The sequence below is a fragment of the Setaria viridis genome, chromosome 3, assembly GCF_005286985.2.
Source record: "Setaria viridis chromosome 3, Setaria_viridis_v4.0, whole genome shotgun sequence".
Lineage (NCBI taxonomy): Eukaryota > Viridiplantae > Streptophyta > Magnoliopsida > Poales > Poaceae > Setaria > Setaria viridis.
This window is the reverse complement of record NC_048265.2, coordinates 5,204,441-5,229,347: the sequence shown is the minus strand read 5'-3', so window position 1 is coordinate 5,229,347 and position 24,907 is coordinate 5,204,441. Positions and strand designations below refer to the sequence as shown.

The following is a 24,907-nucleotide window of genomic DNA, read 5'->3' as shown; positions in this document are numbered from 1 at the left end:
GGGAGCAATCCACTATTGTTGTAGTAGCAACACTAATTGATCAGAGAAGACTTTTTGTCTTGTTGTTAGCTACAGTAGTAGTAATGCACGAAACTAATAAAGCAGGTATATATACCATATAATAACTATATAAGATTATTACATGCATACAAAAATCTCACGGAATAAAACAAACCTCCGATAACTTGCGTTGGTTATATAGGGGTGTTTGGATGTCCGGGCTAAACTTTAACCCCTGTCACATTGAATGTTTAGATACTAATTAGGAGTATTAAATATAGACTATTTACAAAATCTATTGCACAGATGGAGGCTAAACGGCGAGACGAATCTATTAAACCTAATTAGTCTATGATTTGACAATGTGCTACTATATTAACCATTTGGTCTATGATTTGACAATGTGCTACTACATTAACCATTTGCTAATGATGAATTAATTAGGCTTAATAGATTCGTCTCGCCGTTTAGCCTCCATCTATGTAATTAGTTTTATAATTAACTCATATTTAGTCCTTCTAATTAGTCCAACGATATTTAGTCTCCGCATATTCGATATGACACAAACTAAATTTTAGCTCGACGATTCGAACAGCACCGTAGCCGCAGGGCAGCGCCTCAGTTGGGTTCGATTCCAACCCTGATCCGCCGTCGTCGTCCACAGGAACACGAAACCGCCTCACACGGCGCAAAGCGAACCGACCTTGTCCCTGGCCTGGGGCAATTTCATGGTCCTGCTCGGATAAGAGAACGCCCTGGTTTGAATTGTCCTCCAAGATACCGAGTACTACATGCGATACTCGAGTCACAATTGGGTTGCATTCTCAATTGGCCAAGCATGTATCTTCCAGTCATTTGCAGATGTCGACGTAATCTGCCGGATAGGAGAGCTTCTTGCATGTCTGGTTCATCTAAAGTTCTAAACTCACGTTCAGTTTGCAACTTGCAAGACGTTGCCGAATGGCCCATACACACGACCGGCCCATTACGGCCCAATAGGCCAATACAAAGTGCGTGAACGTGACATCGTTGAGGCGTCCAGGAGAGAGAGGTGGCAGAAAGCCTGGCTTGGAGGCACATCGGCGGCCGCATGCCCGCATCCCGTCGTGAATCGTGCACCCGTGTGACCCGTGCACCGCTGATGATGCGCACGCGAGCAGCATTGGCCTCATACGACTATCTAACGATTGCACGGCACGCTTACACAAAAGGTAATCAGATGATATCATCAGCCAAGATGGATCGGAGCTTCATGAGCCGAAGAGGCTCATCCTACTGCTGGGATGCTTTAAGAGGATTCTACTAAAAGCAGGAGCCATGCATGCGCACAAGCACAACTCCCTATTGTACGAAAGTTAGCATATTTTCATTCTATGGATTAGACAAGATAATTGTATGAATGCTCAAATGGGAAACATAAGTGTAATTAACGAATAAAATGTACAAAAAATTAAATTGACGTAAACTAAGCGCAGCAGCATTTTTAAAAAATATTAGAGAGTTGTTGGTATCCTCTGCCTCATCAGCTGATTGAGATTTTGTTTTCTATCGATCATCTCCAGCTACCACCAACCTCATTAGTGGATGTGTCTAGGGTCGGTGCGACCCGCCGATGGTATCCTCCTTCCTCTTCTACCCACCTCTCTCTCCTCCTGGACCACATCGACTTTATCTTCTTCAACTTCGTTTGTTTAAGCTCCCTCCCCCGCAACCTCCGCCTCCCTGCTCGGCTCTGGCAGCGAAGCGTTGCCCACAACCGCTGCCGCCACTAACTAGTTGACCCTCGACGCCCTTGCCGCCTCCACTGCCCACCAGGGGTCCCCCATCGCTCGGCTCCGGCGGCGCCTTCGTTGCCTCCACTTCCTGCCATCTTGTCTCCACTGCCAGCCGGCGAGCCGCCCAAGAGCATCCTCTATAGCCGGGCACTTGAGTAAGATCCCAAACCTAACCTCGAATTCCACCTCCATTCAATTTCTAATAGATAAGCAAGACCTCAATCGATTGGTGAGTTAGTAAAACTCTTAATTATACTACTAGTTGGGTAATTTTAAAACTTGGGTGTTAGAGTTCTCCACACACACATGGTTCTTTCCGTACATAATTATTGCATAGTCCTAAATCGGGAAAGGTTGGTGTTCTGTAAATGTATAACATGACGTAGATCATCGTACTTCTCCGAGAAAGTCTTTATGCTGAAAATGGATGGAATCGAACGGAGAACCGGATAAGACGCAGGCATGGCATGCTGCACGCATACCGAATATGGAAATCCTCAAGTCTACAGTCGGCGACACCGTCTCGCGAGTCAGCCGAGGCCGTGCGAGAAAACAGCAAAAACGAGAACTCGCGGGCAGTGGAAAAGTGCATCAGCCGACTGGCCCATCGATTGACTCCACCAAACTTACTTCCTCGGGGGGCGTTTCCATCCGTCGTCCCCACTCCAGCGCAGCAACCCCCCGTGCCGTGCCCGTGCGTGCTCAATCTCCATGGAGCCCCCGCCCCCGGACCCCGCCTCGCCGCCGGCGACCGGCCCCGCCGCCGAAGCCCCGGGGGACGGGGCGGCGGAGGGCGACGAGGCGGGCGGGCCCGGGTTCAGCGCGGAGCTCGAGCCCCTCTGGTCGCAACTCTTCGGCGACCCCGCGGATGAGCTGGAGCCCATGTGGTCGCCGCCGAGGGAGTTCGGCGTCGTCGGCGCGGGCTTCGCAGCCGCCCCGGAGGAGGTGGAGGCCGAGGACGGCGACGGCGACGCCGAGGGGCCCTGGGACGGCGCGCCGTGGAGGTCCACCGGGCTCGTCGCCGGCGAGGGCGGTGTGCCCCCACCCGCGGCGGCACCATCCGGGTTCCCGGAGTTCGTGGCCGATCCCACTGAGGCAGCTTCATCGGGACCGGCGCTAGAGGTGAGACCGCTCGATTCCGATTCTGCTCCACCGGTGCCACCGTGCCCCCCAGCTCCGGTGGCTTTAGAGGTGCGTGCGCCTGAGCTGATCCCCGGCTGCGAGCCTGCGCTACCACCACCAGCGGCTTCTTCTGAAGCCAAACTAGAGGAGTGCACCATCAACTCGGTGCCATCACCGCCGGCCCCGCCTTCTCCTGATGGTCCTGAACTGGGGGCAGAGGATGGGTACCCCTCGCAGAAAATCACCTCGGAAACCATGGTGGTTATTGGTTTGACTGCGGTGGAACGTCCCGAGATCAATGCAGCTAGCTGCAGTATGCCGGATGCCCTTGCCAGAGATGGTGCATCTCTCCGGAGGTCCCCTAGGATTGTGGCAATCAAGGCCAAAGCAAATGTTGCATCTTTGGAAGAGAAAATAGACTCACCTCGAGCTTCCAAGCTCTGCTTAGCGGTTTCTGGGCAGAGCAGCATCAGTGATGGGAGCCGGCACTCTTTATCCGCAACCTCACCTGAGGAGACCACGGTTACTCCAATAAAGCCAGTTGACTTGCTCGACGGGGTGAAGCCGCAAGGATCACGAGACATTGTTGCAATGCAGAGCTCCTCTACCGATGTTGTGGTGGCTTTACCAGTGGTGAGTAAAAAGAGCTCCAAGAACAAAGCAGTGCCTGTGTCTTCTCCAAGGAAGACTAGATCAGCCTCAAAGGTACTAGTGAATTCCAACAGGGTATCAGCTGTTTCTCCAGTGATTAATTGTGGGCCTACTATGCATAAAGCAGGTTCCGATACACCTCCTAGGAAGCACAAGCTTGCTTCTGAGCCCAGTTTGGAGAGAGTGGATGCTGTGTTACACAACTCTGGGTTAGTGAGTGCTAACAAAGTGGTCAATGAGATGCCCCTAGAGCTACAGGCAGCAGCATCTCAACCTCCAAAGGCAAAGCGGGCCAGGGTATCCCCAGGGAAATGCTCATTGAACTTGAGGAGGGCAAAGGATGATAGTAGCTCAATCAGCGAATTGCCAATGGCCAAAGTGACCTCAGATCCTGAGAATAAGCCTAAACTTATATTGGATAAGTATTCTACTGATTCTGAAATGGTGGATGGCGAGGATGGTTCCTGTTTCTTTATGGGTGAGGCAGTGCCTCACGAGGAGGCTAGGCACAGGTGGCCTAACCGCTACGGGAGCAATCATTGCCTTCTGAAGAAGGTAGGCATGTGGCTTCACTGTTTCTGCTCTCTGCATGGATGCATCATCGTACACTTATTTAATATATAAGAATGGATATGGGGTATAACAGATTGATAATGGACAAATAGCTCATTGAAATTCTATTTAACATTTTTAGCATCAAGGGAGAGGAATTGGTTACTAAAACAACATTCATCTTTTTATCACATAATAAGTAAATATTGATGAGAATCTCCGATTAGTAAGAAGAAATGCTGAGATAGGTGTGCTCTCGCCAACAATATTCAAGTATTTATGAAAGCATAAAACACATAAATGTCAGTTGTGCATTACATGTTAGAAATACGTAGGTGGTAGAAATAGAAAAGGGGAGGCACTAAAGAGATGTGTTAACATCCTAAAGTATCTGTTTGTTTAATTTAATAACTAAAGCTGTTGATAGTATAAATCTATCTGTGTGCTCCTGTATACCTTATAATTGCATTTCTGTAGACACCAGTCAAGATATTTTGTCTAGCACACATAAATTGGAAGTCACAACTGGAATCAGAGAGAAAATAAACTTCTACCAGAAGAAAACAAAATGATGACTTAGCTGCAGGTTTGTAAGGTTTCACTGCTTATGCAGTATCAACTTAGAAGTTATCGATATGTCTGGATAATGTTTCCATAAAATGAACAATGGTTTTAACATGACTATATGGGACAAACGAACAGAGCTTTAGATTCATTCTATTTTTAGCATTCCACATGAGCTTGGATAGATGATAGAATTTATGGAAGAATGATTAGGTTTCGATTGAAGTCCAACAGGAAAATAGGGAGTAAAAGCTGTAAGATTTAACAGAATAATGTAATATTGGAGTCAATTTAAGTTATTTGTCAGTAAAAGCTGTAAGAAACAAATATCTATCTTCATCCACAACAATGCAATTTTAAAATCAACTAATGATCAAAAGTCAATTTGCATGCAACAGGAAAACAGATAACTATCAAAGAAATAGTATGAATAAACAGGAAGAAACTAATTTCTCCTTTATGTGCCATAATACGATCTTGCAATTAGTTTACCCATGCATCTGTGTGCTATGTAAGGAGTTGGGTAGCGTGTGCCACTTGAGGGGTGACTTGCAGGTCCTCATATGAAACTTTTATCTTATGTTTAGCAAACGTTACGACCTTATATAGTTTGCACCATGCTGAATTTGTAAGAGTTGACATTATTTAAGTAACCTATTTGGCTTGTGGCTTCTTTGTTTGAAGGATAAGTGGAGAAATACCCAAACGTTTTCCAAGTGAGCAAAATGCATTAACTTTTATGCTCAATATGTACATCTACTATTGAATACTTGAAGTTACTCACGATAAAAGTTCTATATTTACAGTGCTGGCAAAGCTGTCTTCGATGTCAAATGTCACTATTTGCGAGCTAGTGTATGTGGATCTACTTTATGTATTGGGGATTGTGCATTTATTAAGGTGAGTTATGAATTTTGAGGTCCAGTTTGGTTCTTTTCATGGCTTCTCAACTAATTAATGGTCCGCACAAGTACTAAGAAAACTAAATCATTGATCAATTTATTTTGTCTACTATCGTGTTCATGTGTATGTATGCCTATCTATATCATTTGCTTGATTGCAAATTGTAGCTTGCATGATTATCGTGTCTAGTTGTATGAAATTCTGTTTACCTTGATACCACATGCTTTGCTGTTGTACAACTTTAGTATGGTCAATTTTTACAGGGTCCGGAAGGAAAACCACATTATATTGGCAGGTTATTAGAGTTCTTCGAAACGAGTGCAGGTCAATATTACTTCAGTGTGCAGTGGTTTTTCAGAGCTGAAGACACGGTGAGTTTGGTTCTCCTAGCTTTTTGTCCTAGAACTTAGGCATGCCTTAAAAAACATAAGATCTCGTAAGGTGACCTGGATTAGTGAAACATCACTTCATGTTTGAGCCTGAACAAGTCAAACATGATAATCCAGTTTATGTTAGGTTGCTTAGTCATGCTTTCGACCTCTTATTTGATCTCAGGTCATGGAAGACCAAGCACAGGCTCATGACCCAAGGAGGCTCTTTTACTCAGACCTGAAGGACGACAATTTACTAGACTGCATTGTTTCTAAAGTGACCATCGTGCAAGTTTCTCCTAGTGTAGGACTCCATCTTATATTTATATATTTTCTTGTATTGGTTTACATATACTTGTTTGTATGAGAAGTATGATTTTCATTTTATGCTACAGGTAAATGAAAAGTCTCAATCAATTCCTTCTTTCCACTACTACTATGACATGAAGTATTCTCTGGACTATAGTACATTCTCTAACATGGAAATGGGTGAGTTTCTTTAAAACACAGCAATTTGTCTTGATGCAAGAGATGTTACATGCCTCACAATATTGATGACCAATCAATCATCACTTGGATTTGAAATCTACTCTCTGAACTTTTTAATTATATTGAAGCATCTTTTTCTTATTTTTTTTATCATGTTGATCATACTTTATTTGAAGTGTATTATCTTGTAGTTTGTAATTGTTATAGCTTTTGTTCTGTTATGTTTTTGATACAGTTATGAGCTTATTAATCTAGTTCACAAAATTCAGGAGATGCAAATGAAACATTACAGTCACATCACACTAGTGGCAACGACAATGTGAAAAGGATTGATTCCACTGAAAAGCAGAAATCTCCCGCACCAGAGATGAGGGAGCTCTCCCTGTTAGATCTGTACTGTGGCTGTGGGGGAATGTCAACTGGACTTTGTCTTGGGGCTCGTGGTGGTGGTGTGAATCTTATAGCGGTACTTGTACATTAACATCTTAGATGTTCTGTGGCTTAGTATAGTATTTTTTTTGCATTTTTAATGATTTCCTTACCATTAATAGAGATGGGCTGTTGATGGCGATGAAGTGGCATGCGAAAGCTTCAGGCTGAATCATCCAGAAACTCGGGTATTTACCTTCGTGCTTTATGTTGTTCCAATATAATTCTAAAATCCAAAAGTCAGTTTCTGGCTCATTTATGCACATCAATATGCTTGTTGTGTAGGTCCGGAATGAAACCACCGATGACTTCCTTGAGTTGTTGAGGGAATGGGAAAAACTATGCAAAACCTATGTGAAGCAACGCAGTAAAGTGAAGTCCCGTTCTAACATTTCAGTACAATCCAGTGATGAAACTCCAGATTGTTCTACAATCCCTCCTGAAGAATTTGAAGTATGGAAGCTAGTTGACATTTGTTTCGGTGATCCAAATGGTGTCGGAAAGCATGGCTTATACTTTAAGGTTTGTAATGATTTGCTTGCTTTAGCCTTGTAGTTACAGAGTGACAACTTAATTACTTGTCAGAATCGTCACTTGCAAATAGAAATTTGCACTTCTACTCTTTAGTTTAATAAATAGGACTCAACGCTTTTTAAATATATGAATAATTTCCTTGTTATTTGATCCAACAATAAGCTTGGCTCTGTGCCTCTAAGCCTCAAGCCTGCTCAAGGCTGTTTGTTCTTTAGTGTAGAAATTGCATGTATATATCATTGCCTTTTCTGTTTATTGTTGTATTCATATAGATGATTTGTACTGAAATAATTGAGCTTCCTTATCATATGTGTAGGTCCGTTGGAAAGGTTATGGCCCTAATGATGACACATGGGAGCCAATTGAAGGATTAAAGTAAGAATAGAAGATTTAAAACTTACCTGTACTGCCTTCACTATGATATGAACAAATTGTCTTTTGTTATTGCAGGAACTGTAAAGATGCAATTAGGGATTTTGTAATTGAAGGACATAAGGGAAAAATATTACCTCTTCCTGTAAGTCTTATTAATGCTTGAGTTCAACATGAATCTCATGCTATGAACTGTATGCTAGTTGACTCAAAAAAGCATATGATGTCAACTTGTCAACTGCACTCAACATCTTATCCAAGCCAAAAATATAATAAATAAATAAATAAATAAATCAGTAAAGAAAAGAAAAGGAGAACAAAAATAAAACATTCTATACTCTAGATGTAAAAATCTAGTGGTCTAACTTCAATTGTGATATAAGAAATAGAGATTAACAAACTCAATGCAGGAGTGAACTAAGCAATTTTAAATGATTGATGGGATATCTTGTTTTTTCCATTTCACGTGGATTTTTTTTTACATTCGGTAGCTTCTTACATACGTTAATGCATTTTGTTAGAACATTTACTCAAAATGGTAGTTTATTATATTAATAGCACCATGTGGCTTTCTTTGACCAAAAATCATGAAAATAGTGTGTTTATGGTGGCAAACTTGTATTTGCGAATAATCAAAATTATATGTGGCAAACTGAAATTGCCTCCACGCATTGAAAAATGAACGATAACAAATGTAATATCAAAGATGCAAGACGTTGGTAGCATGAATGCACTGCTTCTTCTCTTTTTCACCAGGAACCTCCCCTTCTTTCTCCATGACAGCCTCGCCTCCATTGCTGCTAGCTGTGTGCAATTAATACCTAATTGCTACTCATTAAATGATTCTTTCTTGTTAATACTGGTTATTTAATGTGACTGGTGTGGTATTGTTGTGACTGGCTACAGATACTTTTTTTTAAAAAAAAACTTGCTACAATCACATTACTCAACATTCCTTCTGATATCTTGTATGAATTCAGGGTGATGTGGATGTCATATGTGGGGGGCCACCATGCCAAGGCATTAGCGGCTACAACCGCAATAGAGAATTTGATGCACCATTCAACTGTGAGAGAAACAAGCAAATTATTGTCTTCATGGATGTAATGCAATTTTTGAAGCCCAAATACATTTATATGGAAAATGTTCTTGATATATTGAAGTTTGCTGATGCAACACTTGCAAGATATGCTCTAAGCCGGCTAGTTGCTATGAATTATCAAGCAAAACTAGGAATCATGGCTGCTGGATGTTATGGCCTCCCACAATTTCGAATGCGTGTATTTTTGTTGGGCTGTCATCCTAAGGAGGCAAGTAATATTTCCCCTATATTAGGAAGTTACTTTCTTCTGTTTTGTTTTCTCCTTATTATTGTACTTCTACCCTGTAGAATTTACCCCCATTTCCTCTGCCTACTCATGAGGCAATTGTGAAGAATGGTTGCCCATTGGCTTTCGAGGTAAATATGATTTACTGAATTTGGTCGATCTATGGATATGCTTATTTCTGCTCTGGTATCCATTTGTTTAGAAAATACTGTTCCCATTTAATGCAACATACCAACCTATAGTAACTTTGTGCACATTTTCCCCTTATACTGAGAATTAGTATGTGTGGTGAAATAACAATAATGTTCTTTTCTCTTTTTTGTAGCGTAATTTGGTTGGGTGGCCCGACGGCATGCCAATGCAACTAGAAAAACCAATTGTTCTTGAAGATGCTTTATCTGATCTTCCGGAAGTAAGTAACAATCTCTAGAGATTCCAGACCTACCTTGTCATGATAAACCTTACCTTGTCCATAGTTGAACTAGCACTTTCCTAGACCATGTCACTGAAGAATAAAATAAAATCAAGTTAGTAGGACTGGGGCTACCCCAGTCCAATATAAAAGGGTACTTTAATTATGACTTATCAGGGTTCATTTGCTGACTTTAGGAGGTATATATACAATTTTCCCTTAAGAGCCATTTGATTCAGAAGCTACTGTGAACATCTTTGGTAGGTGGCGAATGGAGAAAAGCGTGAAGAAATGCTATATGTAAAGGGACCTCAGACGGAATTCCAAAGATACATTCGGTCATTTAATTCTGGTGTGTTGATTTCTTACATTTGTGTAGCAAGAAACTCCAGTGTTCTTTTCATGCCATGTTGAGTAATATCTGTTCTGTATACTAGAGTAATATTGAGATGACCGATTCCATTCTTGAGAGACAATAAATTAACTTGTATGATTTTGTAATGGTACTTTTCATTTACCTAAAGTTATTTGAAAGACAATTTATTTAGTATAAATTGTGGGAAATTGTTTGATAAAATAAGTATAAACATAGCTAAAAGGGAAACTGAAAATTCTCATAACCATGTTCGTCAGTATCGCTTCATGATAGCTATGGTGCAAAACTCTCACATGATCAAATTGTCTTTCTTCCCTGTCCAGAAGTGATTGGATCCAGAGCTCATGTCACAAAAGATTCCAAGTCAAAATTGTATGACCATCGACCAAGGGCACTAGATAATGATAACTACTTAAGAGTATTGCAGATTCCCAAGAAAAAGGTTGTCTGAGATGCTTGTTTTTACATATATACTTCAACTTCAGGTTAAAGAAACCTCCACAATCTCATGAGTCTTGTTTCAGGGAGCTAATTTTCGAGACCTTCCGGGAGTCATAGTAGGTCCTGACAATGTAGCTAGATTAGATCCAACTAAGGAGAGAATACTTTTGCCATCTGGTAATCCTCTGGTAAGATGCTCGAGACAAACACCTTTGAGATACATTATACTTCTTATTTCATGTAAATTTTGATGAACTTCCCAATGTACGTCAGGTGATTGATTGTGTGCTAAATTACGAGCATGGTAAATCCTTAAGGTTGGTTTCAATTGATTTCGATTTATAATATGTGCATGTTTCCGCATTCATGTTTTAGTGGTTCATTTTTTGTAACACGTTGCAGACCATACGGTAGACTATGGTGGGATGAGGTAGTGGGAACCGTGCTGACATGTCCAAATGCTCGAATGCAGGTGAGCTGTAACCCTTGATTTTGCCGCTATCCCTTCTTTCACTTTGCTTCTGATTTCAATATATATCCTTACATACTACTCTCAGGCCTTAATACATCCTGCACAAGACAGACTACTAACTATTCGCGAAAGCGCTCGTTTGCAAGGTTTTCCCGACAGCTTCAGGTTTCGTGGAACAGTCAAAGACAGGTATTTCTTTTTAAAAAAGAATTTTTAACAATTGGCATATACCTGGATCCAAAATTGTTTCTGCATTACCAATTTCTTTATGACTCGGCATATGTGAAGTTCTAATCTGTTTGATGCTTTAATTTAGCTCCTAATGCAAATGACAGTTGTCCAGTTTGTAGATTAAGTTCCTATGTGTTGAACCTGGTTGCAGGTATCGCCAGATTGGAAATGCAGTGGCAGTACCTGTCGGCCGTGCACTTGGGTATGCCCTGGCCATGGCCATTCTGAACAAGACTGGAGATGAGCCTCTAATGGAGTTGCCACCCAAGTTTGCATTCTCTCATGATGTACAAGGTCTTTCAAGTCCAAACGGTCTTCAGAGTGGCAACATCTAATTTTGACTTGACTTAGCACCCCCCCCCCCCCCCCTTCATGCGTTAGTCTGATTGAATTGTTCGTCATGTCCGGTCATGCTCGTGAATATCAATAGGACAGGACATTTGCTCATTTATCTGTGGGAGTTGGATGGAAGGAATCTGGGTTCCCCAATCAGATGGTTTCTCCTGTCTGTTGTTCACAGTCTCATTCATTTGATTGTCATGTTGTAAGTCGTATCATTCGGGAGGTGAAGCAGTGCAGAATAAAGGTTCCCCTTCATAGTCTTGTTGTGCAGAAGATTGTACATATAAAGCTAGGTATATCAGGGGAACAAAATGTTGTACATGATCTGGTTTGTTGCGTTAAGGCAGTGAGTGAACATGGATATAGTAGCTTCGATAAATCAGTTTTTAGTTGTAGAGCTATAGTGTAATAAATTTGTTCAATTGATTCAGAGTCGCAGAATTGTACTGTCAGTTGCTTCGAAAAAAAAAAAGAATTGTATTGTCAGTCTGATCTTTCAAAAAGAGTAGGGCTAAACAATTTACGCAATTTCTAGAGAAAAAAAAGTGTCGCATGTAGCAGCTCTATTTGCGCAGAGAGATTCAAGCATGCTTCTGGTTCCGTTTGGTGAAGACGCGTGCTTGAAACGTCCATGGATGCTATGTCAGGAAAGGGAAGGTTTCTTTCTTTGCTTTTAGATCTGAAGTAACGCATTTGCTCAAACTAACGTATGGGAAGATGACGCTTTGCCTGACTGTTTTATGTAAATTTCCGATCTGGAGGATCCACTTATCTCACGAGTTTTCACATAAACCATGCAAATATACACTCCGGCCTGTATATGCTTCATACTACAGTTACAATCTGATATTATATGTAAAATACAATAGCTGCATCTATGTGTAACTGTAGCTGTTTTGCATTATCAGCCATAAAAGAAACTATGATCATAACAATAGGGTCATCTTCCACCAGAAAGACTGATTGTCGCGGCCGCCACAGAGGCAACAAACTGATCGTACACTTCATCATTAGCTGGATCAGCGTTGAAGAAATTAAGTGGGAAATCAGGGAGTGTTGCAACATTTTCCAGGTATCGCATCACCAAGCGCGTGCCAGGCCTCACCTTGGGTGATGGGTGTGAGCATAGGAGTCCTAGCTTTAAAACCATCTCTACCTCCTGCGCTACACAATCTTCCAGTCTAGGGTCTCTGGAGTCCATGATTGAGCCATCTTGCCATGCATTGATCACATGGTCAGCTAGCACCTGAGGCTCTCCACAAGCATTTACCTCAACCGGCCGCCTTCCGCATGTAACCTCCCTCATAAACACCCCAAATGCAAAAACATCAGCCGCCTTGGTTGCTTTGCCAAGTCTAGCCAGCTCGGGAGCAATGTAGCCAAATGTTCCTGCTATGCGTGTGGTGTGAGCATCCACTCCGTGGTCATGTAATCTTGCAAGGCCAAAATCACCCAGCCTTCCATTCATTTCATCGTCAAGGAGGACATTGCTTGACTTAATGTCTCGATGGATGACCGTACCACATGTTCCCATTCCTCATGGAGGTAGAAGAGTCCAGATGCAACACTTTTGATGATGCAAAATCTCTGAGACCAACCTAGTGCAGGTTTATCTTGACCATGCAGATATTTATCAAGGCTGCCATTGGGCATATAATCGTACACCAAGAGTAGCTCATGCTTGTGCCTGCAATAGCCAAGTAAACGAACAAGACTCCGGTGGCGAACATGACCTAATATGGTAACTTCGGATGCAAACTCCTTGGTCCCTTGCTTCGACTCAGGGGAGATCCGCTTGATTGCAACATTCTGCTTAGAGGCAGGGAGGAATCCTTTGTAGACCCGTCCAAAACCTCCCTTACCAAGGAGCATCTTGTCTTTGAACCCACCAGTAGCACTGACCAGATCTTTGTATGTGAAAGAAGGTGGACCACAGTTCATCTCCCAATCTGATTCTTTCGTATTCCCAGCTGCTTGCTTCGATCGAATGCCTTTTCTTATAGCCATAACCAAGGCCAGCAGACATAACAAGCAAGATCAATGAAGTTAAAGTAACTACAGGTAGAAGCACATGCAAGGGTGTGCGAGCTCTCTGTGATCGGTGATTAGGATTTGGAACTATTTCCTGAGAAATATTAAATCTTAACCCTGGCCCTGCTGGTGCAGACCCTTCTATAAACGCAGAGTAGTTGAGCTGTGGAGCTTCCCCATTTGTTTTGAAGCTCCAGCCAAGAATGAAATGCCTGGTTGACAATGTGCTCGTTGATGCGGAAAACCCAACAAAGAGTTCACGTGGTAACAAAGATGACAGATTCAAAGTGTTGGATAGTAGTGGATACTTGGGTTTAGGTGACCCGGGAAACCCTAAGGTGACATTTAGTTGCTGAGCTTTTCCATCGTAATCTACCCATAACTGGAATACTTGTTCCATGTTTAGTCTCACGGACTGGAACCCACCATCCGGGGTGTAGAAGCCAGCAGTATGGGAGTTAACTGAAATCAAGCTGTTGATATTGATCGCAACATGGTTATCGTCTATGTCGTTCAACTTAGGATTCATGATGGTACCAAGCTCAATAGCGAGTATATTCCTGGAAGCGCTGCTCCTATTTGACATATTGAAGAGGCCTAGGTACGGACCTGGTAATAAGGAGTCGTTCAAGAACTTATTGGTGGAAGAAATCACAAAGGCAACCCCATCACTTCCTGGAGTAGAACCATAATGTTCATACAAAGATGTCATCTCGAACAAGAACGATGTCGTAAAGGAGTGCATGGCAGGATCGCTGGGGGTCTTTCTGAAGCTTATAGGGTATCTGTAGAAAGCATGGCCGACTCCGACTATGTCAAGACCGGTTGTTAGTCCCAGGCGACCACGCTCATCAATAGAAGCTTCACCTTCAAAGCTTAGATTAGCGTTTGCGAATCCATTGTATACAAATTCCTCAGCACCGGAGCCAGGGAAGAAGAAAAAGAGAAGAAAGCAATGCAAGAAGAAGGGGATCATAGCTTACTACACTCGGTTCCAGAGGACAGAGGTGACGACTAATGCATCTCTGGCTCAACTGTACTACCAAGTTCAGGTTTTAATTTGTGCTTCCTGGAAAGGCCAGCTGTTAACATTAGTTCTTCGGAAATTCTAATCGTCAAACATGAATTCAATGCTGAAAGAGACAGGAATGGTGATTTTTCATTTGGTTTGGTACAGTCCAACTGATGCAAAGACCTTGAACGACGACTTGGGGTCAACTTAATCATCTAGGCACTTTTCTTGAATTTTTCCTTCCACATGAAGAAAATGCATGACTACTCCCTCCATTTGTGTTTGTAAGGCGCACTTCGCAAAAAAAAAAAAGCATATCAAGATTCAAATTTTACAATCTTTAACCAATAATTTAACTATCAATTTTTTATTTTTATAATGTAAACTTTATATGATTGGATTCATAATCAAATATATCATACGTTTATAACCATAAACAATATAATATAAGATAAATGAATGGTCAAAGTGTAATTAGGAAGATCGTGTCCTTATAATATTTTCGGTGAAGCTGTACTTTTGTAGTATAGAATGAACGTACATGTCGTTGCATTTATCCATTTTATTCTTAATAAAGCCTGCGCATACCCTATTAACAAGAGCTCAAACACTTGATTGCGGGGACTTTTAACTAGTGATTTGAGGAATTTTTAGACTAACAATCTAATTTCCAGAAGTGGATAAGAAGATAAAACACGAATAAAACAATGCATGATATCAAAGAATTTCGATAGTTCTTTTTTCCAAACGGGTGAGGTATGGTTCTTGTTGATAATTTCTTATCATTGGCCGAGGGTTCTTTTAGTCTAATTTACACCAAGAAATTATCGAGACCAGGAAATCAACACCATTTCTCCCCTGCCTCCTAGTGAGATACCATTTGGTAGAGGGATGCTCGGTTCATCATCAACTCACAAGTCACAAGTCACAAACCACTCTCTGCCCGCGCCACATCCCAAGAGCCACCACTTTCCTCTCAAGATGGGTGGGAGGCACACTTCGGATTGCATGGGTGGTGAATGCTTCAAAAAAAAGAAAAGATCGCATGGGTAAGCTGCACGTGTGTTGTGTGTTTTTCTTCATTATTGCAAAGAAAAATATAGCCACAATTGCACAGATATCTTTCTACATCCTGGAAATTAGCCTAGTTCCCTTCTGCCAACCATTATGGGAGGCAACCAGCTGCCAGCCAGATTACCCTGTTCACTGTCAATCATTATAAGTACGTACTAATTTCCAAATTTAATGTTGTATAGTGCATATCTCCTTAATTTCATGCACGAGTTATTACTTGCTTTCCAATCGCCTAACTCTTGCTTCGGAGAGCAGGCACACACAGATCCAACCACAACAACAATAAGAAGATTTCATAACATACTCAGAACTTAAATATATACCCTTAAGATATAAATTCAAAAGATATGTCTCTCAACATTACACAAATTGTTCCCGTCAAAAAAAAACATTACACAAATTGTGTTGCCTTTTATAATTGACTTTTCGGGTGCCAAATACAAAGAATAAGGGGCTAATTGGAATGTGTATATCAAAAGGGGGGAGGGGGAAAGGAGGGTATGAATTTACGGGAACAACAGACATGTACATACTGATCAACAGCATCGGTGAAGCATTCCCCAAGTCTCCCTAAAAGAGCTACCGCACATTCATCCGAAGATAAGAGGAAGCAACAGGGGAGCTCGCCGATCCTCCTATGTCCATTTTCTTATCTTCTTTCTTCCTCACAGGCGTGGAGCATTCATTGAAATCGAGCACCCGTCCTTCTGCCTGCAGAATAAATCAAATATTGAGCTTTTGAATAATAAAAAGAGGTGCCCCACTGCTTGGGATTCAGCATCCTGTTTCAGTCAGTTACTTGTGTGCTTTTCAATCAAAGGCAAGTCTATAAAACCTCATAAGCCATGTTTGTTTTCCACTTCACCAAATCTCAGTTTCGTTTATCTTCCTCAAAGGTGAAGGCATAATCTAAGCCACGTGAATTTAGCCAACTGACCTGATTGTCCACGTCCACTAGAATTTGATTATGCACACAACTAATGTGTAAATAGTGAATGGTCACATCTGAGAAATGCATTGGTTGGTTCATACCTGGAACCCCAACTCAAAAATTTGAATGCAACCATCAAAGTATTCAGATGGTGCTTTCAATTAAAGAGTGTGAAAATAAAGGAATACAAGGAAGAAACAACAGGACAGGTGATTTATAGGAGGTCCGTAGATTTCTCCCTATTTCATTCAGTTACTTATTTGTCCTGATTTTGACCAAGTGGAATTCAAGTTTCTGATCAGTTTAAGGCTCAAAGTAATAGGTTTTAGCAATAGTATATTCTGAACATTTTGATTTAGCAATAATGAGAAATAGCAAGTTAGGTCGGGAGCTTACATACCATGAGTTTGGATAGAGATTTGCTTGTTGCAAGTTCATTCTTCCAAGCTACATTTTCTATATTTTCTTTGTCAGAGTTTTCCTTGCTATGTCGTTTCCATGGGCTACCACTTGCCAGAACCTCATGCGCTTCCTCTAGAGCAGCAGCACTCTGCTCATTAATCTGCTTCACCAATCCTAAGGCATCGACCGATCTGCTTGCTGGGCTCATGAAGTACGCATCCTGAAAGAACAATACAAAATAAAGCAGTCATCCCAGTGTGACAAATAATAATATTTCAAGCACACAGTTACTAATCCAGACAATATGGTCCTTCTCTGAGGCATAGCAAGCTAACAGTACAAGAATTAAAAGCACCAAAAGAATCAGTTTCGAAAGTATTGGAATATTGCTTGCGATAAAACCTGAACTTAACAAAGATTAGGAAGATTATTTGTACGAAATCCTCGAGCAGTAGACTGTAGTTCAAACTGAAAATTCCTAAAGCAATTCCCTCATCCAAAAACTCCCTAAATGAAATAATTACCTTGAATGGTGTGAACAGAGGAGACTTCCATGCAGAAGGAGATTCTAAGCCTCTTTTAATACCTGGAGTGTCAGCCAATCTGACAATAACAGCTAATAAGAATCATGATTGTATCTATGTAAAATTGTGAAGTCTGTACTCATATTATCATGGTAATTGACATTGTCACAGGATAATTAAAAATCCAACTGTACATTTTTACAGTATCAATGACTCAGTGAAACAAGGGCCGATAGTTTAGTTTGCAGTACTAAGTACCATTGAATGAACAGTTTGTAAAATTTGATCATTATCGTCGTTAAACTAACCTCAGACCAATGGGGTTAATTCTAAATGAAAATAAAGAAATCTGAAAAGAATTTCAGGACATCATTTTAAAAATTTAGTGGACTACCATTATTAATAGGGAAAATCAATAGCTAACTCAATCATGAGGAAATTGTGATTTGAAATGTCTTAAAATAAACCCTGAAGCACCCAGTTTAGAATTTACACCAGGTTAAACAGTGCTGTGGCTCTATCCAAGGTGGGGAATATTCTCACAATTCAATGCAATTTGTACAAAGTTGGGAGAAAAAAATAACAAGTGGTTTTTTGCTGTACAGGAGAGAACCACATGGTTTCTTGATGGTAGCCAAAAAATTGAACATATATTTCAAAGAGCACTGATGATTTGATTTGCAACTACCAGCTGCATATATTAATAGCGCAAACTTCAGTATTTGTGAATCAAACATTAACGGAAATTTCTCACTATGGAAAACATAGAAGAGCATCCGACTTACATGTTCACATACTCATACTCTGCATCAATGAAGGGTGCAGATTTATCTACAAGAAGTTCAGATGGTTTTGATCTAGAAAATATTATGTCTTTAGAGTTGGACAAAGCCTTTGTGCTGGTATTTAGCCTCTGACTTTCATAATTTGGAGCATGCTTAGGAGTATTTTGGTTGTCGACACTGCTCTCAGTAAGAATCCCTGCAGAATGCTGCATCAAACCATATAGACTATCATAAGACAACAAACACAAAGATGCATCATAGGAAATTGTATTTCAAGATTATGATTGCGTGCATTTCAGTCTAGAAACTTTATTGCTAATAACTGAACTTTTGCCACACTTCAAGCTAACATCAAGATCCTCCCACATGACTTATATGGATTGTTACTTGTGTAGTTTCCCTGGAAACCAGTATTTCTGTAAAGAGAGATTATACCATTGTCTGTACCTCATGATAGGTTGGCAAGGTGGGCCTCCAATAAAGGAAATCCATCACTCGTGAGGCCTAAGACTTTTAATGTTTCTATCCTTGAATAAACTATTATTGAGTATAAAAAGATAACTAGTAGAATGAAAGTATGTATTAAACTATTTGTGGAACATCTCTTGCCTTCTGCGAAATGGTTTACCTTTGCATTGCCTTCATTTTCTCCCTGATCAGTAATTTGATCCAAATTTTCTTTGTTTTCTTGAGAAAGCTTGAGCTTCTTTTGAAATGCAGATCTCGGTGAAACTAAATCAAAAAAATCATCAGGGATATCCATGAAAGACTTCCCTATTCTTGTAGAGGACATTCCTGACCTCCCACAATCCTTTTCAGTATTTGATTTCTTTTCATTTCTTATATCAGGACTAGGAGATGAGAGATCCCTCGGACGTTTTTTCATTATGGACGGGGTGCGTACGAAACTTTTGGCAGCATTTTTTAGCACAGCATCAGGACTGCCATCACGAGTTGGGGAGCCCCACAATCTTACTGGAGTAGGGAAGTTTAAGGATGATCTCATCAGCTCTCGAATGCCAAGAGGACTATATTCTGGGAGATCGCTAGAGGTTACAAGCTCGCAGCTGACAAAGGGAACTTCAAAACTTGAAAAGCAAGGAGGTTCATAGCATAAAGCTCCGGCATCCTCCTTATCGCTTAACACAGTGTCACCCTGACTTGGTAATGCTTCTTCTCCATTGTAGGCTGTAGGCTCCAAACATGATTGTTCAAGATCAACCAGTTGTTCCTTTTCAGGTTCTGGTATGCTGTCCATAGGTTCAGAAGTCTGGTTTCTGTCATCTTCGGTGCTGATGTATGAATTTTGACCAGGATCACCAGAAGCATTGTAGCAAGTTTTAATCTCCAAATCTTGGCAACAGTGACTTGTCTCAAATTTGACATCAGATGCATTAGAAGCAACATCTGAAAAAATGAAGGACGGTGGTAATGATGTTTCAGAACTCTGATAATACAAATGGTCGCCCATCATGGTTGCAGGTTCAGATGTCTTCAATGGGCAAAGTGGCACTGAAAAGTTGCTTGCAGGTTCAGATGTCTTCAATGGGCAAAGTGGCGCTGAAAAGTTGCTTGCAGCTTCAGAAGAATACACACCTGGTTGAATGGAAATATCCTGCCACTGTTCAGGGTGGAAACAGTTATCATTTTTTATGCCCACTTCACTCATCATATTTATGTTATGCTCACATTCAGAAACACTAGGTAAGATGGGAACACATGGTGTTACAGCACACGGTATTAGAGATCCTCCATCATTTTCTAAATTGTGCATAATCTGTGTGTCCTGAAATTGACCTGCAAGCTCACTGGATGCCTGGCTATCTGTAATCACAAAATTGTTTGGCACTTCATCTATGTCAAGATGCAAATCCATTCCTTGAGAAAACTCTTGCTGCAAGTGTTTATCCAAATCCATTCCTTGAGAAAACTCTTCCTGCAAGTGTTTACCTTGATCCATGTCAGAAGTGGATAACTGGTGATGCATATCAGGTAAAGCAGAAGCAACATTGTCAGCATTAGTGAAACCATCCTGGCACAATGATTCATGCACGTTTAAATGAGATCCCAAAGCCACATCAGTTTGCTCCTCCTGAGAGCAAGAACCCTTCACAAACGATGATTGACTTAACTCTGTCGAATCTTCCACCTCCCGACAAACATTAAAACCACTGTCTTCACTAATTTGGTTGGTCATTGCAGATGAAGAATCAACATTTAAACCACCAGCAGTGTATTCAACAGGTGTTAGGCCCTGGAATTGAGCCAGTAAACCAGATGCTCTGTATGAATCGACTTTCTTCTTCACCGAGCTGTGCCAATGATTTTTTATTGCATTGTCTGTCCTGATAGGATAAATGCAAACTTGCTCATCAATTTCTTTGTATTATAATATAGCTCAATATTCTCTAACAGGCTGATTTAGTGATGTACTTGTTAGTAAGTAATTGAAATATAAATCAGGCTGTTACACTGTCATATTGCAATGGAGTATCACAAATACCTAGAATATTATGTTATTTTTCCATTTGACACGATCTAGTACTCTTTCTAGTTTAAAAGAAGCTGAGAAAAGAACATTTACCTTCCTGGTAAAAATTTCGTCAGTTCAGCCCATTTGTTTCCATAAGTTTGATGAGCATGGATAAGCTTGATTTCCTCTTCTTGTGTCCACGCATCCTTGTTGATCCCAGGATTAAGATGATTATGCCACCTAAATAAAGATATCATATCAGAATGTTTCATGTCAGTATTTATCTCCAAATCAAAGTGGTTTGTGTGATTGCAGCTATCAGTTTGCAATACATAAGCCCCAAACAAAGAATGCACACTCAAAGAAACAAAGTCTAGGCATGCCATTTCATGAAATATGATAAATAAATCTTTCTTGAAACAATGCCATGTAATTTCAAGAGTATCCAACCACAAAAATGCAGACAATATCATTGGGACTGTTAGTACATTAGGATGACTATTGTTCAGACTTCGGAGAATTTATATGTGTAGTAATGATCATGAGAAGTGTGGACACAATAGCTTTACTACTGTATTTCTAATTTTGCAAAAAGGAAAGTTCCCTCTAGTTAGTGGGGCACTCTGGTCAATTGCCCAAAACCATGACTCCTATTTTTCCATAGAAGCCACACCACAAACACACAAATATTGTCCCAGCACTTGCATTAGTAAGTTTTGGAGCTGATACTACACTACTAGAAGTATTTTCCATGCCATACCTTTCCCGGCATTGCTTTCCAATACGTCCAGGCAGAGCTTGGGCAATGGTTGACCATTTCTTTGGCCCAAGTTTGTTTACCATCTGAATAATGATTTCATCTTCCTGAAAAAAATAATAAAAAGAATCATCTGGCATGTAATTTAATTCGATAAAATAACCTTAGATGAGATAGTTAATGTATTTTAAGAAAAGTGAAACAAACCCAAAATGGAAAACTGAAGAACTTACTTCTTTGGACCATGGCCCTTTAACAAGTTCAGGGTTCAAAACCTTCTGCCACCTATGCAAACATTGAACATCAGTCCTACCTGGAAAACACTCAGCTGGGAAAAAAAAAAGTAGTTCGTCAAGCACTAGCCTCAGATAAACACAAGAAAAAATTCTCATTGATAAGCAAGGGGAAGAGGATGGAATAGTAGCATGACAGGTGAGTCACACCATTGTAAGCAATTAAGCTTGCGGTACCATCATTGACATGAGCAGAAATGGTATAACCAAAAAATTCAAAGAAAGTTGTCTGTAGCTGGTGTCAATTTCTTGAAGTAGGTCAGTGGAAAAATGGAGTAACACAATAACAACAAAATAAAAAAAAGTATCTAGCATGTACACAATCCATGAGCATCAGGGGCAATGTTTTGTATCACAGGTTCAAATTATTACACTATAAAGATTAACAAGAGGGGCATATCTAGTTTAATACTGTATTTGGTGCTAAAGTGCTAACTCTTCTATCCAGAGCATCAAGCTAAGTTAAATATTCTACAAAAAGGTGGTACTATATGCCATAATACAACATTCCCTTTTTTTTTAAGATCTGGACTTCTGATGCAAATTACAAGCAAACAACAAGATGCATGATAGCAAACCAAGTGAAGTGCCATTTTGTATGGTCAATTTACATTTGGATATTTTTATACTTAAAAAAGGAATCCACAGTCTGTAATGCACAAATTGAGAAAAGAGAACAGACAACTTTGCATCAGCGAGAGAAAGTACCTATCTTCTTCCAATTTTTCCCTTTGTAAGTTTCAACAGCTTTGCGAAGTATGTCATCCTACAATGGAGAAGCATATGTGCCCATCAGACCACACCACTAGATAGACAAAATATGGTCTAACCAAATGTAAGGCCATCTTCAACACAATAACACAGAGCAATGCTTAGCATGTAAAAAAGAACATCAAATAAATCTTTAATTTCTGTTGTATGCATGTCACTGAACCAACTGTCTATAGTGTTTGTTGTAAATGAAAATAAATGCAGCAAGGGGTCAATCAGGACAGTAATCCCTACATATTATCAACTATTAATGTCTGGTGAGAAGTCATATATCTGTATGATATTCATCTGCTGTGTGCATAGGTACAAATTATCTTATAAAGAATCAGCGTTTAGCGCAGCATTCCTCAAAGCTACCTAAGACTAATAAACGAATTTAGGAAACCAGAGTGCAAACTTTACCTCTTCTGCAGTCCAGTTTCCCTTCGAGGAGCGACGTGCTGGACCAGTTGTCCTCCTGAAGCATGAGATAAATGTATAAGAAGGGATATGCATAATGTAAAACCAGATCAGTGGTTCTATAAATAAGTGGATGGACATTTACCCATTGGGCAATCGCCCCTTTTGAGGTTCTCTGCTGACTGCTCCATCAGGAGGAACAGCAGGAGCTGAAGCCTCCGTGCCCTTTGAAGCCATTTGCTTTTCACTCGTCATTGTAAGTGAAGACTGAAAACTCAATCCCCACTTGTAGTAAAAAGCAATGGAAGGGCCCAAAGATTCATCACAATGTCAAAATCCCTCGAAGGTCTACAAGGAGTTTTTTCACATGGGGAGAAGCGGTCATAGTCTGCCAAGAGGGTAAACGGAACAAAATTCAAATAATGTAAACAAGAAGTAGGAATATTCGAAATTACAGTAAGGGAGACACACAATTCTAATGGTACGGTGGAACATAGTGATTTTGCCAAGACAGACATGCAGTAAAAGCTAACCACAAGGTACCAACTTTTTGCAGTGAGAAATTAACAAATCCGAAGTTGCCTAGATTTGAGAATTCTAGAACACGGACGAGATACGCATCTACTAGGCAACAGCAAGCATAAGTCTTTCAAAATCCCCGCAACATCCTCCCAGTCCTCACACGAATCCAATCCCTCTAAGGCTCTGCTGGTGCACCGCCAGTGCTATCGCCATTGCGCAACCCCAAAGCCCCCAAGCCAAATCGTCATGGCAAACCCATCACCACAGGCCGCTTCCTCCAGAAGGAACCCGTCGCTCACTCCCCACCAACTTCGCCAACCCTTCCGCCGCCGCGCGGAGCACGAAGTTGGGCATCAGAACGCCGCGCCGCCGGGTGACCCTGGGCGCGATCGGATCGAGGGAGCAGGCAGGGCGAGGAGAGGAGAAGCCTCACCTCTCCGGGGGCGCGGCGCACGCGCATCCGCTCCGCTCCAGCGGCGACCGAACCGCGCCGCCACCCCGATCCGGCCGCCGCCCGCGGTGCTCCGAAATCTCGAATCGCGCAGGCCAAAGGGGAGGCCTTTTCCGGCGATTTTTTAATAGGAGTAAAAATGGCACCTGCTTCTTCCGGGCTTGGGAGGTTCAAATTTCGGAATTCGGACGCTGCCAACGGACGGGGAACGGTTCCTCTGGTTAGACTGAAAAAAGTCACTGAGGAGCCATCGCCATCGCCGTCGGACCGGACGGCGCGGAGCCCTATTTCCCTGCGTTTAGATGAGCCATTGTGCTCTGTCTAGTTTAAGCCGGTTTTAGAGAATTAGAGCGGCTGCGATGTTATAATCTGCGAAACGGGTGGATCTCAGCCGTCCAAGTGGTGGATGCAGCTGCCGTTTCAGGGTTTTATCAAACGCCAACCTGTTCATCACGATTAGTGAGAAGTTGGAGGCCTTTATCACCATTTTTTTAAAGGAGAAATGTTTGCCCAGCAATAGCTGGGTCATAATTTATCCGGTAGTAAGAATGGCAATTGGGATGTCAAAACTCACACAAGCACAATAGACACATTCCAGCTTTATGGGCAATGAGTTCCTCTACCACTTTAGGGTTCTTGAAGCACCAATATCTTTTCCATAACTTTTTTAATAGGAATATATCCTTGGCTTCTCTAAGCTTCACTTTACTTGGAAGTTTAAATTTCAGAGGCCAAATAATGAATAGGTGAGATAAATAGCAAGGAGCGGAGTGAAAAGGATGGTTGTGATATCATACCTCATAGAAAAACCAGTGAATACAAGCCGCATGGGGTGATGGATGCGACTCCTGCAATGAATATAAATACTAAATAAAGGTGACCGACTATTTACTATTTAGTGTTTAGGATAACGATGGCTACTTCAATGTTTTTCAAACACCACTTATGGGTGGTTACCCAAATCATAATTATCCCATAGTGAGAAGAAGAATAGAGGTGTTAAAATCTTAAAAACCATTGGATTTGAGCCATTTTCAAGCGATAGTTGGGGTTTTTCGAGTGTTAATGTTTGGGTACCTATGGGCTGGTCATGGACTCATGGTTATTAAGGTTTAAGG

The 24,907-nt window shown here is 41.1% G+C and overlaps 2 protein-coding genes and 1 pseudogene across 5 annotated transcripts; 1 reads left to right on the top strand and 2 right to left on the bottom strand.

Annotated features, from left to right (window-relative positions):
- The first annotated feature begins 2,412 nt into the window (after positions 1–2,412).
- On the top strand, positions 2,413–11,816 carry LOC117848530 (DNA (cytosine-5)-methyltransferase CMT2). Of its 2 annotated transcripts, none has more exons than XM_034729969.2 (21): positions 2,413–4,103; positions 5,349–5,380; positions 5,471–5,564; positions 5,831–5,938; positions 6,123–6,242; positions 6,334–6,427; positions 6,697–6,893; positions 6,979–7,044; positions 7,142–7,378; positions 7,707–7,765; positions 7,841–7,907; positions 8,743–9,072; positions 9,153–9,221; positions 9,416–9,502; positions 9,767–9,854; positions 10,205–10,320; positions 10,403–10,507; positions 10,593–10,636; positions 10,722–10,791; positions 10,877–10,980; positions 11,174–11,816. In XM_034729969.2, exons 1-21 carry the CDS (start codon positions 2,487–2,489, stop codon positions 11,355–11,357), a joined length of 3,888 nt encoding a protein of 1,295 aa, XP_034585860.1. In that variant the 5' UTR covers positions 2,413–2,486; the 3' UTR covers positions 11,358–11,816. The 2 variants fall into 2 exon arrangements, with proteins under 2 accessions (XP_034585860.1, XP_034585858.1); XM_034729967.2 differs by having other exon boundaries at positions 2,415–4,103; positions 10,202–10,320.
- A 199-nt stretch (positions 11,817–12,015) lies between these two features.
- Positions 12,016–13,516, bottom strand: LOC117848531 (L-type lectin-domain containing receptor kinase SIT2-like; annotated as a pseudogene).
- A 2,266-nt stretch (positions 13,517–15,782) lies between these two features.
- Positions 15,783–24,087, bottom strand: LOC117849568 (transcription factor MYB3R-1). 3 transcript variants are annotated; one of them, XM_034731153.2, is made up of 12 exons: positions 23,936–24,087; positions 22,962–23,204; positions 22,820–22,874; positions 22,355–22,412; positions 21,587–21,681; positions 21,357–21,460; positions 20,708–20,836; positions 18,752–20,468; positions 18,124–18,329; positions 17,339–17,417; positions 16,813–17,034; positions 15,783–16,192 (listed from the first exon to the last, which is right to left on the bottom strand). In XM_034731153.2, exons 2-12 carry the CDS (start codon positions 23,069–23,071, stop codon positions 16,061–16,063), a joined length of 2,907 nt encoding a protein of 968 aa, XP_034587044.1. In that variant the 5' UTR covers positions 23,072–23,204; positions 23,936–24,087; the 3' UTR covers positions 15,783–16,060. The 3 variants fall into 3 exon arrangements, with proteins under 3 accessions (XP_034587044.1, XP_034587043.1, XP_034587045.1); XM_034731152.2 differs by having other exon boundaries at positions 23,772–24,075; XM_034731154.2 differs by having other exon boundaries at positions 22,962–23,164; positions 23,772–24,075.
- Positions 24,088–24,907: the final 820 nt, after the last annotated feature.